General features: G+C 55.0%; 1 protein-coding gene across 3 annotated transcripts in view; it reads left to right on the top strand.

The window, feature by feature from the left end:
* The window catches only part of TRPM2 (transient receptor potential cation channel subfamily M member 2), an 85,809-nt gene that overhangs the window by 11,931 nt on the left and 60,838 nt on the right, over positions 1-13,040 (top strand). For all 3 annotated transcript variants that reach the window (XM_017888686.1, XM_017888689.1, XM_017888687.1), the window contains exons 4-7: positions 1,942-2,110; positions 4,267-4,447; positions 7,527-7,693; positions 12,580-12,760. In XM_017888686.1, the coding sequence (XP_017744175.1) occupies positions 1,942-2,110; positions 4,267-4,447; positions 7,527-7,693; positions 12,580-12,760 (698 nt within the window). The remainder of the gene's footprint in view (positions 1-1,941; positions 2,111-4,266; positions 4,448-7,526; positions 7,694-12,579; positions 12,761-13,040) is intronic.

The following is a 13,040-nucleotide window of genomic DNA, read 5'->3' as shown; positions in this document are numbered from 1 at the left end:
CCCGGCCCTTTTTTTTTTTTTTTTTTTTTTTTTTTTTGAGACAGAGTCTCACTCTGTTGCCTAGGCTGGAGTGCAATGGCATGATCTCGGCTCACTACACCCTCCACCTCTCTGGGCTCAGGTGATCCTCCCACCTCAGTCTCCTGAGTAGCTGGGACTACAGTCATGCACCACCATGCCCGGTTAATTTTTGTATTTTTGGTAGAGGCAAGGTTTTGCCATGTTGCCCAGGCTGGTCTCAAACTCCTGAGCTCAAGCAGTCTGCTCACCTTGGCCTCCCAAAGTGTTGGGATTACAGGCGTGAGCCACTGCTTACACCATACTGTTTTTGAGTGTATCTTCTTGTATCACTTTTTTTTTAAAGAGGGGTTGCTCTAGATAGTATATTATATAATATAGCTTATTGCAATCTACTGATGTTGACATTTTACCAGTTTGAGTGAAGTATAGAAACATCTCCTTTTACATCTGTGTCCCCTTCTTAATCTATAATTGCTTGAAATATTTCTTCCACATGTATTGAAAACCATGTCAGATAGCGTTATACTTTTTGCTTCAGCCATCAGAAATCAGTTAGGAAATTCAAGAGGTTACTCTTTGTTATTCTTCCTGTCCGATATTCCACAATTCCTTCTTGTTGCCTTTCTGTTTCGAGAACGTCCTTTAGCCATTCTTTTAGGGTGTGTCTGTTGGTGACGAATTCCCTAGCCTTCCTTCAGTTAAGAAGGTCCCAACTTCCTGTCATTTCTGAGGCGTTTTTTTTTTTTTGAGAAGGAGTCTCCCACTGTTGCCCAGGCTGGAGTGCAGTGGTCCGATCTTGGCTCACCGCAACCTCTACCACCTGGGTTCAATCGATTCTCCTGCCTCAGCCTCCCGAGTGGCTGGGATTCTGCACTGGTCGCTTCTAAGAGTTTTTGTTTGTTTTTAGTTTTTCGGGAAGTTTAACTGTTATGTGGCTTGGCATGTATCTCTTTGGTTTCCTGTTCTGCTGTTCACTCAGATTGTGCGTGTGTAGGTTTATGTCTTTTTTTTTTTGTCAAATATGCGGAAATTTTGACCATAACTTCTTTACATACATTTTCAAGATATTTTCAAGATCACTGTTTTTTTCTTTTCCTTCGGGAACTCTGAACAGGAGTGTGTGATCTTTTGTTACAGTGCCGCAGGCCCCAGAGGTTCTGTTTACTTTGTTGTTGTTTGTTTGTTTTCTCTCTGTTCTTACTGGGCAATTTCTACTGTTCCGTCTTCCTGCTTCTGGCTTCTTTCCTCTGTCTCCTCCATCCTGCTGTTGGGTCCATCCATTGAGTTTTTATTTCAGTTACTGCATTTTTCAGTTCTAAAATTTGCATTTGGTATATCTTCTCTTTCTTTACTGGAAATGTATGTTTTTTCATTTGTTTTGAGCATGTTCATGATTGCTTGTTGAAGCATTTCTAAGGTGGCTGCTTTAAAATCATTTTCAGATAACTCTAACATCTGTGTCATCTTGGTGTTGGTGGCTGTTAGCTGTCTTTTCTCATCCTGGTTGAGATTTTCCTGGCTCTTGGTACAACTAATGATGTTTGATTGAAACCTTGATAGTTTAGATTTTGTGTTAAGAGACTCAAGATCTTGAGTTTTAGCTGGTCCCCTTGACATGTCTATGGTGAAGGAAGGAGTCCTCCCCTGTCAATGCCCCATGAAGGGTGAAGTCAAAGCCCCCTGCAGCCTCCACTGATCCACTGACACTTCCTGGGGAGGCTTCTTGTTACTGCTGAGGGTGAGAAGAGTTCCAGCCCACCAATAGGCCTCTGCTGCCTCCCCCATGGCTGGAAGGGGCAGGTGCCTTGTTTTTGCTGGGTGGGGAAAGGTTGCGGCTTTCCACCAGACCTCCTCCGATGCCTCCACAGGGAGCAGGAAGGGCACCGCACTCCCTGGGTGACTGGTGCTGTGTCTTTGCAGGAAGGTGGTGTGTCAGTGTGGCTACACGCGTGAGCAGCACCTGGAGGAGGCTACCAAGCCCGACACCTTCCAGGGCACACAGTGGGACCCAAAGAAACATGTCCAGGAGATGCCAACAGATGCCTTCGGTGACATCGTCTTCACAGGCCTGAGCCAGGAGGTGAAGAAGGTTGGTTTCCATCACTCTTGCTCTGAATTGTGGGCGGAGCTACATGGCCCCACAGTGACACGTGGTGGTTGGCATTTCCTGGGGCAAGAGCAGGAGGCTGGCAAAGATCCAGGGTGCACAGAGCCCATTGCACAGCAAAGGAGGAGGTGGGGAGGCGCTCTGCAAGGCAAGCAAGAGATGCATCCCACTCTCGGAGTGCTTGGTCATCTGCAAAGCAGTGTGGGGCACAGTGAGCTTTCTAGGAGGGTGCAAGCCGGGAGTGGTGAGTGAATTCTGGCTGGGTGGCCCTGGGTAGCATTTGTCAGGGCCTGGGGGCGAGTAAGGAGGAAAGAGAGGGGTGCAGGACACAGACACACTCAGGGTGTGCTTGGGGAATGGCAGGAAGGGTGTGGAGAGGGAGGGAAAAGCAGGAGGAAGGGGCCCAGGATGGCAGGGAGGCCATATGGCAAGTCTGGAAGCAAAGGTGAGAGTCCTTGCGAGGAGGCTGGGCCAGGCACAGCACGATCCAGGCTGAGCCTGGCCTGCAGGAGAGCACTGTGAGGGTGCAGACTGCTGGAGGGAGGCCCAGGCGCAGGGCTGGGTTCTCTCATGCACAACTTCACTGTGGTCCCTGGAGGACCAGCCATCTCTGACCAATTCTCAGGCCCCATCCCAGGCCTGTGGAGTCAGAGACTCGGCCCCTTGTGTGTTGACCAGCCTTCTGGAGGGTTCTGAGACAGCGATTGGGTGCCACTGTCCTGGGAGGGGGTGGCACTAATCTCTGTGCTGGGGTCTGGAGCCCTGAATCTGGTACCTGCCGAGTGTGACCTGTCCACTCGATTGTGTGATGATGTCATGAGGTGACCAAAGGGGTTGGGTGGGGCAGGTCTCGGAGATGGGGTCTTGCGGCCCCAGGCTTCCTGGCTGGCCCAGCCCCTGAGCCACCCTGTGTCACCATCACATGTGGGTGTTCTCCAGGCCCCTGGGCCCCTCGGTCTCTGTGGTTATGGGAACAGTCCCGTTGTTGGGTTTCAGATGAGGGATTGAGGTATGGGCAGACCCCACCCGTTGCCCAAGGCCATGGTGGCAGTGCCAGTGGTGGGTTTGAGTCCAGCTGCGTCTGAGCCTGGAGTTCTGGCTGCATCCCTCCCCTATCCCCCGGCTTCTCCCAGCCCTGCAACTCCCGACAGGGGCAGGTAGTGTGAGGGAAAAACGCCTGCGGCCTGACAGTGAGTGACAGCTGGGACACAGACCCCGTGGTGCGGCAGGTCTGCCTCGAAGCCCGGGAGCATCCACCATGCAGGCCACAGCCCTGCTCCTCCCAGGGAGACCAGCACCTCCAGATGCCTGGTGGACCCGGTGGGGCCCATGTTCTGATGGTGACAGGCACCATGGTTGTGGGTTAACTGGACCTTCTTTAGTGACAATGCTACCACGTTTGTTTTAAGGGCACCTCATGGCATTTCTGGATTTCACCCATCACCTTTGTGTCTCTGGTGGGCCAATCCCGGTGGGGGTTGCAGTCCTGGCTGGGTCTCTTCAGACACGGCCCACCTAGCGGAACAGGGAAAGTCCACTGTGTACTTGTGAGGGTCTCCTGGAGCATGAGGGGCCAGAGTGACGACAGAGCCTGGGAGAACCATGTTCAGACGGGAGGCACAGGAAGCTGGGTCCCCTGAATCCCTAGGATGGGCCAGGGCACAGGGGTCACAGAGCAGAGGGGACAGGAAAGGGGACAGGAGAGGGGGCAGTGCTGGGCGCACAAGGACAGGAGGGCAGAGACCCCAGTGCAGGAGATGATTAGACCCTGGGAAGGCGGGGCCCAGGCGCTAGGGCGGGAATTGGAGTCTGTGCTGGTGCATGTCTGAGAGGCGCTCCCAAAATTGAGAGGAAGAGGAAAAAGTGGGTGCTGTGGGGGCAGGAGGGCCGGGGGAGGTTTGCTGAGGGCGGGTCTGGTCCCCAAGGGATGGCCTGTTGCTCCCGGCTTGGGCCTCTCTGCCTCCCTCTTCTCTCATGATTCGTGCCTTGCCCACACGGGGACCCCTTTACTGGGTCTGAGCTGGAAAGGTGTGTGGTGTCTGCCGCCCACTGGGGCCTCTCCGTGTGGCCTGTGTGGGTCAGTGCTGTCCCTGCCCACTGATACACGGGTTCTCTCCGCTGTCTTCCCTGTCCCGCAGTATGTTAGAGTCTCCCAGGACACGCCCTCCAGCACGATCTACCACCTCATGACCCAGCACTGGGGTCTGGACGTCCCCAACCTCCTGATCTCAGTGACCGGGGGGGCCAAGAACTTCAACATGAAGCCGCGGCTGAAGAGCATTTTCCGCAGAGGCCTGGTCAAGGTGGCTCAGACCACAGGTAACTTGGAGGCTAGAGGGACACAAGGCCCCGGCGGGTGGGTGGGGTGGGCTGTGGAGGCTGTGCCGGGGCAGTCAGGGCCATCAGGACCCAAAACGTCCCTGGAAGCCACCGAGGCCGTGCCCCAGCCCGAGTCGGACCCGTGCACCCCTCACCTGGGCACAGCTGCTCCCTGACGCCCGGCGCTGCCCCTGGCTTGCCCGTGGGCTGGAGATGGCTCAGTGTGTGGCCCCGCTGGTGCCCAGGGCCAAGCAGAGATGAAAACCTCAGTGGCCTGGGAGCCTCGGTGGTCTGGGTGCACGGCTGGGGCCAGCGTTGTGGGACAGTTGTAGGGGGCCAGCAAGAGTTCCCGGTCATCACATTTTCCATTATCACTTTTTTCCATCAGCATCAGGCAAGGAGCATTATTATTTCCATCTTTTCACTTGAGGCAACTGCCTGGTTGGAGTCAAATCACCTCCCAAATTTGCATCACCATTGAGAGTCAGGCAGGGACCCAGTCCTGGTGGATGGTGTGAGATCCCAGGGGCCGTGACCTGGTGCCCCGCCCTACCCTGATTCCATTGGGGAGGGGACCCCAAGTCCTTGAGGCTCCCCGGGCCTCTCTGGAGGGGACTGGGTGAATAGTGAGGCCCTGAGGTGATTACTTGGCAATGTTGGGTCCAGATGGGCCTGGAGTCACCCCGCTTTTCCTGGGGTATGGTCTTTGCCTCCAAGTGGAGTCGTAACTGAGCCTGACTTGGCCTGCGTGGCTCACAGAGTCCTCGGTTTCATTTTCTGCCTGGTGACCGTGAGGCATGGCTGCATCTTTTGACCTGTGAGCCCCACAGCCCTGCTTGTAAAATGACCAGACCTTTTCTCAGTCTGGTCACGTGGGACTAGGTTTAATGCAGGTCACTGTCCCACAAGCGCTTTCTGATGCTTTGCCCTCTCAAATAATGCCACGGGTTTCTTCAGGGTTCACCTGCTCCGGGTCTTGATGTTGCATTTTTTTTAGCTTTTTTTTTTTTTTTTTTTTTTGAGACGGAGTCTCACTCTGTCACCCAAGCTGGAGTGTACTGGCCAGATCTCAGCTCACTGCAAGCTCTGCCTCCCGGGTTCACACCATTCTCCTGCCTCAGCCTCCCGAGTAGCTGGGACTACAGGCGCCTGCCACCTCGCCCGGCTAGTTTTTTGTATTTTTTAGTAGAGACGGGGTTTCACCGTGTTAGCCAGGATGGTCTCGATTTCCTGACCTTGTGATCCGCCCGCCTCGGCCTCCCAAAGTGCTGGGATTACAGGCTTGAGCCACCGCGCCCAGCCTTTTTTTAGCTTTCAATATCAGTGACCTTGCAGTCTGCGTCCTGGCCCAAAGCTAGTACCAGCTTTTCAACTGTTATCTCCATCTCCATCATCTCCATCTCCATCATCTCCATCTCCATCATCTCCATCTCCATCATCTCCATCTCCATCTCCATCTCCATCTCCATCCATTTATTTTTGAGACAGGGTCTTGCTCTGTTCCCCAGGCTGGAGTGCAGCAGCATGATTTCAGCTTACTGTAGCCTAGACCTCTTGGGCTCAGGTGGTCCTCCTGCCCCTGCCTCCCGAGTTGCTGGGACTAGAGGCATATGCCACCATGCCAGGCTAATTTTTGTAGAGACAAGGTCTGTGTTGTCCAGGCTGATCTTGAACTCCTGGGCTCAAGCAATCTTCTTGCCTTGACCTCCCAAAGTGCTGGGATAACAGGCATGAGCCACCGTGCCTGGCCGATTGGCTGTTTTTTTTTTTTTTTTTTTGGAGATGGAGTCTTGCGTCTTGCTCCGTCGCCCAGGCTGGAGTGCACTGGTGGTGACGCAATCTCAGCTCACTGCAACCTCTGCCTCCTGAGCTCAAGCAATTCTCCTGCCTCAGCCTCCTAAGGAGCTGGGACTGCAGGCGCGTGCTACCACGCCCAGCTAATTTTTGCCTTTTTAGTAGAGACGGGGTTTCACCATGTTGGTCAGTCTGGTCTCAAACTCCTGACCTCAGGTGATCTGCCCACCTTGGCCTCCTGAAGTGCTGGGATTACAGACATGAGCCACTGCGCCTGGCCCAATTGTTGTTTTTATGGTGACACTGTGACCCAGTCTTTGGTATGCCAGCATTGCACCAGGGACAAATCCCAAAAACGAACCAATGTGACTTTCGCTGGTGCCTCAAGGGGAGGCTGTGGGGCAGCAACCGTGGCCTCACCTGTGCTTCTCACCCCAGGGCAGGCCAGGCGAGCAGGCACCTGGGGACCTCCTGCTCTCAGGCAAAGCTACCACCAGCTCACGACACTGGGTCAGACCAGATATGGGATGGGAGGTGTGTTTCTTTTTTGTTTTGAGACGGAGTCTCACTCTTATTGCCCAGGCTGGAGTGCAGTGGCGCAATCTTGGCTCACTGCAACCTCTGCCTCCTGGGTTCAAGTGATTCTCCTGCCTCAGCCTTCCGAGTGGCTGGGATTACAGGCATGTGCCACCACACTGGGCTAATTTTGTATTTTTAGTAGAGATGGGGTTTCTCCATGTTGGTCAGGCTGGTCTCGAACTCCCAACCTCAGATGATCTGACTGCCACGGCCTCCCAAAGTGTTGGGATTACAGGTGTGAGCCACCGTGCCCGGCCGGAGGTGTGTTTCTTACAGGGTTGGCTGCAAACCTCTGGCAGCAGGCGGTGGGTGGGAAGTGGAGGGAGTCCTTCCTAGGGACCAGGCTGAGTGATGTGAGCAAGGATGCACTCTGCCGCACCTGGGTCCTGAAAGCTGGGAGGAAGAAGGAAAGCAAAATAGAAGAATGCAGAGAGTGTGCTGAGAGTGGGGATCCTGAGTCTGGGGCCAGAGGAGGTGGCAGGAACCAGGGAGAGGGGTGGGGCCTGCTCCTGTTCCCACCCTGCCTGAGGGCCGTGGGAACCTCAGTTCCTTACACCTGATGCTGGTTTAAAAGCCCCTGAGCGAGGGGCTCTGTGTTGATGGGGGGCTGGGCATCGCTGAGCCTAGAGGGGCTCAGGCGTCAGGCTCCGGGGTATCAGGGAGCCCCTCAGTACTGCGGGGCCTGCCCACCGTGCTTCTTCCCCAGGGGCCTGGATCATCACGGGGGGGTCCCACGCCGGCGTCATGAAGCAGGTGGGCGAGGCGGTGCGGGACTTCAGCCTGAGCAGCAGCTACAAGGAAGGTGAGGTCATCACCATCGGAGTCGCCACCTGGGGCACCGTCCACCGCCGGGAGGGCCTGATCCATCCCACGGTGAGCGTGGCCCCCTAGGGAGGGGAGCCTAGGACCAGGGGTGTGGGTGACGTGTGACCGGGCGCTGTAGGGGGCAGGCGGAGTGTGCAGGGGCCGGGGTGTGCGTGACGTCTGATGGAGCGCTGTAGGGAGCAGGTGGGGTGTGCAGGGACGGCGGGCGCGCTCAGGAGATTGGGCGCAGCTCCTGGCCCCGTCCCTGACCCAGGTGACCTGGATGAATGGCTAACTTGGCTGGACTCTGGTATCTCCCTCAAGGTTGTAAGAAGGATCCACATGAGAGTCACTGGCTATGAGGGCTCCGCTAACAGCAGAGGGAGGGAGCGTGGCCAGCGGGCAGCTGGGCAGGGCTGAGCCAGGGCGATCTGACCCCGAACCGGAGCTTTTAGCGCTTTGAGTCCCTGCACTCAGAGGTCTCCTGCATCTGGGAATCCCACTGTACTGCGGTCCCCAGCAGCCAGGATCCACCCCCAGCTTCCCTGTCAAGGTTGAGGATGGAGCACTCCTGCCTCTGGTTAACTGGCTGCAGGAGAAGCAGTTGCTTTAATCCAGAGCCTTGAGTTGGGACAGATAATAAGTCATTCAACCAGATTTTCCAAGGACACACTGACTCTGGCATAATGCGTGTGTGCCCCTGAATCCGCGTGGTCAGGAAAGCCCATAAACACTGGCCTGTGACTCACTGAGCAGGTTCCCTCGTCACCCCGAGGGGTGATTTACTCCTCTGGCAACATCACAGACACTGTGTGTCCATTCCCGGGGGTTGGGGGGGCGGGGGACACTCCCAGATGCCCACGAGGGCCCAGCAAGCCCTGGCCAGCCGCAGCCCAGCCTTCACCTCCCAGCAAGCCCTAGCCAGCCACAGCCCGGCCTTCACCTCCCAGCAAGCACTGGCCAGCCGCAGCCCGGCCTTCACCTTCCTTTTGCGTCAGAATCATGAATGTGTCTGGTGGGGTCTGACTGGACTGGCTGTTTGGCTTTGCTTGCTCTTTTTATGAATTGAAAAACAAGCCAGGAGCGGCTGGGTGATGTCCCAGGTCACTCCTTACTTTCCTTCCCATGCTGAGTTCACACGACTTCCCGTGACACCACCGTTGCTGGCATTGTTGGAGGAATGGGACTGTGGCTGCTTCCGCTTAGCTGCACTCCCTCTCTGTGGACGGCGGAGGGTGTGTCCCAGCCCTGCTGCCACCCTGCCTTGGATCTGTCTCCGGGGGCTGCTGTAACCCAGGCTCACAAACCTGGTGGCTTAAAGCAGCAGAAACTTAGTCTATCAGATCTGGAATCCGTGTCGCTTGGCCATCATCCAGCCATCGATGTCAGCGGGGCCACCTCCCTCCGGGGCCTGGGGAAGAGTATTCCTGCTGCCTCCAGCGTCTGGGTGCTGATGGGCATCCTCTGGCTGGTGGCTGCTTCCCTCCAGTCTCTGCCTCTGCGTCCCGTGGCCGCCTCTGTGTGCCTGTGTGAAATCTCCCCATGTCTCCCATAAGAACACTTGTGATGGTGTTGAGGTCCCACTGGGGTCATCTAGGGTGATGCCTTCATATCAAGATCTTTAACTGACATCTGCAAAGATGCTTTTCCAAACAGGGAAATGAGGAGCAGCACTTACCGGGTCCATGGCCGTGATTCAGCCAACTGCGGTCCTCCCTCTGGCCTCAGACTCCTGTCCACTCCACATGCAAAATATGTTCACCCCATTGCCAGATCCTGGCCAGGTGTGGGGGCTCATGCCTGTCATCCCAGCACTTTGGGAGGCTGACGTGGGCGGATCACTTGAGGACGAGAGTTCAAGACCAGCTTGGCCAACGTGGTGAAACCCTGTCTTTACTAAAAATACAAAAATTAGTTGGGCATAGGGGCAGGCACCTGTAATCCCAGCTGAGGCAGGAGAATTGCTTGAACCCAGGAGCTGGAGGTTGCAGTGAGCCAAGATCATGCCACTGCACTCCAGCTGGGCTGACAGAGCAAGACTCTGTCCAAACCAAACCAAACCAAATGATCCCCTCCAACTACCAACCCGTTACAGCAGAAACTCCAAGATCAAAATCTCATGTAAATATCATGAGCTCAGCCGGGCACGGTGGCTCACACCTGTCATCCCAGCACTTTGGGAGGCCAAGGCGGGCAGATCACCTGAGGACAGGAGCTTGAGACCAGCCAGGCCAACATGGAGACACCCCGTCTCAACAAAAAATTAGCCAGGCATGGTGGTGGGCGCCTGTAATCCCAGCTACTGGGAGGCCAAGGCAGGAGAATCGCTTGAACCCGAGAGGCGGAGGTGGCAGCGAGATTGTGCCACTGCACTCCAGCCTGGGTGACAGAGCGAGACACCATCTCAAGCAAAACAAAACAAAAAACAAAAATATCAGCTCAAAAGTCCCAAATGTCATCATTTAAGTCAGATGCTGAAGACTCTGAGTCTGATCAATCCTGGAGCAGATTTTCTCTTCATGTGTGCACCTGTGAGAGGAGCCAACAAGTCCCCTGTCTCCAAAATACAAGGGAAGAGCAGGGAAGGGCAGGTATAGCATCATAGCTGTAGACACTCTCATTCCCAAAGGGGGAACACGGGAGGAACGAAGGCATCACCAGCCCCAGGCAATTCCAAAACCCAGCAGGGGGAGCGCACTAGGTGGTAAGACCGGGGAGACCCCTCTGTGGCTTGGGCAGCCCCCCCCCCAGCTCCGTGTCCATAGCTCTGCCTTCAGGACAATCCTTTTCTCGGAAGGTTATAGGTTACTTCCTGCTTGAAGATTTTAAGGAGTCTGACGACCTTTCATTTTATCCCACCTCTGTCCCTTTCAGTCCAAATTTGCAATGTTGTTGCTGGTGTAACATCTGTGAAAACCTTGTGTGCCTCCTTTGAACGCCGTAGGAATTTCTGCCAGTGGACCAAAAGGGCTCTGCTGACCTTTCCTGTGATACCGTCTCCACTCCTGTCTTCTGAGATGGTTGAGTGAATTGCAGTCTCCTTGCCTAGTCTCTTCGTCACTAGCAGGGAATCGTGCAGACACACCTTTGGCCCTCTCTCTCTCTCTTTTTTTTTTTTTTTTTTTTCTTGGAGACAGAGTCTTACTCTGTTGCCCAGGCTGGAGTGCAGTGGCACCATCTCAGCTCACTGCAACCTCTGCCTCCTGGGTTCAAGCGATTCTCCTGCTTCAGCCTCCCGAGTAGCTGGGACTACAGGCACCCACCACCATGCCCAGCTAATTTTTGTTTTTTTACTAGAGACAGGATTTCACTATGTTGGCCAGGCTGATCTTGAACTCCTGACCTTGTGATCTGCCTGCCTCAGCCCTCCAAAGTGCTGGGATTCCAGGTGTGAGCCACCATGCCTGGCCCATGTATGTATTTTCTAAGGCAGCGGTCACCAACTTTTTGACACCAGGGACTGGTTTCATGGAAGATGATTTTTGCACAGTTGGGGGCGGGGTGGTGAGTGGTTGGTTTGGGGATGATTCAAGCACGTTATGTTTATTGTGCACTTTATTTCTATTATCACATTGTGATATGTAATGAAGTAATCGTACAACTCACCATCATGTAGGATCAGTGGGAGTCCTGAGCTTGTTTTCCTGCAGCTAGACGGTCCCATCATCTGGGGGTCATGGGGGACAGTGACAGGTCATCAGGCATTAGATTTTCAGAGGGACATGCCACCTAGGTCCCTCACACGCACAGTTCACAGTAAGGTTAGTATTCCCATGAAAATCTAGTGCCGCAGATCTGACAGGAGGTGGAGCTCGGGCAGTCACACACACGATAGGGAGCGGCTGTAAAGAGGGATGAAGCTTCGCTTCGCACACCTCCTGCTGTGCGCAGCCCAGCTCCTCACAGGCCACAGACCATTACCAGTCCATGGCCCGGGGGTGGGGACCCCTGCTCTAAGGTAACAAAACCCTCCCTGCCCTGCTCCTCACTTCCTTCGGAGCCCTTACTGCAAGTTGCTTTTTTTTTTTTCTGAGACAGGGTCTTACTGTTGCCCAGGCTGGGGTGCACTGGTGCGATCCTCAGCCTGAGGTCCTTGGACTCAAGTGATCTTCCCACCTCAGCCTCCCAAGTAGCTGGGACTACAGGTGCGCACCACCAGGCCCGGCTAATTTTTCTTATTTTTGTAGACATGAGATCTGCCATGTTGTCCAGGCTGGTCTCGAACTCTGGGGCTCAGGTGATCCTCCCGCCTCGGCCTCCCAAAGTGCTGGGATTAGAGGTGTAAGCCACTGTGCCCATCTCCGCAAGGCTTTTAACACCGCGTTCCCACCAATAGTCTCTTCAAGGACATTGAGACGTTTTCTATTCATGGTGCTTCAAAATCCTGCCATCTTCTGCCCATTGCCAGTTTCAGTGCCACTTCCACATTTTTAGGTGTTTGTTACAGAGCAGCACCCCACTTCCTCACCCCAGACCTGTATCTGTTTCCTGTATCTGCTGCTGTAACAAATGGCCACAAGCCTGAAACGGCAGCACTGTGGTCTCTCATGTGTCTGGAGGACAGAACTCTGAAGTCAGGGTCACACCCCTCCTGAGGCCTGGGAGGAGGGTCTGTTTCCCTGCCTTCTCCACTCCTGGGGGCTCCGGCTTTCTCCACTTGTGGCTGTGTCGCTCGTCCCTGCCTCTGTGGTCCCGCATCCTCCTCTCCTACGTGTGTCTCCCGCCACCTCTCTCCTATAACGACACCTGTGATGGTATTTTGGGCCCACTCAGATCATCCAGGTTCATCTTCTCATGTTTCGATCACATCTGCAAAGTCACTTTCTCCAAGAAGGCCACATCCACAGATTCCAGGGACGGGGACCTGGTCTCTCTGAGGGCCGGTGTTCAGCCTGCTCACGTTAGAGAGGCAGAGCTTTCCAGAAGCTGTGTCTGACGCTTTCTGGCCATTCCAGGGCAGCTTCCCTGCTGAGTACATACTGGATGAGGACGGCCAAGGGAACCTGACCTGCCTAGACAGCAACCACTCTCACTTCATCCTCGTGGACGACGGGACCCACGGCCAGTATGGGGTGGAGATTCCTCTGAGGACCAGGCTGGAGAAGTTCATATCGGAGCAGACCAAGGAAAGAGGAGGTAGGGGAGCTTGCTTTTGAGGGTGCTTGGGCAGAGAGCACAGTGGGCTTGTCAGTGTCGAGTATAGCTGGTCAAGGACATTCAACAGGTATGGCACTCAGCAGAGAGCACGGTGGGCTGGTCAGAGTGTCAGGTACAGCTGGTCATGACCAGGATGTTTGTGGCATTCAGCAGAGAGCACGGTGGGCCGGTCAGAGCGTCAGGTACAGCTGGTCATGACCAGGACGTTCCTGGCGCTCGGCAGACAGCACAGGGGGCTGGTCAGAGTGTCAGGTACAGC

The sequence above is a fragment of the Rhinopithecus bieti genome, unplaced genomic scaffold (assembly GCF_001698545.2).
Source record: "Rhinopithecus bieti isolate Rb0 unplaced genomic scaffold, ASM169854v2 scaffold_18153, whole genome shotgun sequence".
NCBI lineage: Eukaryota > Metazoa > Chordata > Mammalia > Primates > Cercopithecidae > Rhinopithecus > Rhinopithecus bieti.
This window is presented reverse-complemented; position numbering and strand designations above follow the sequence as displayed.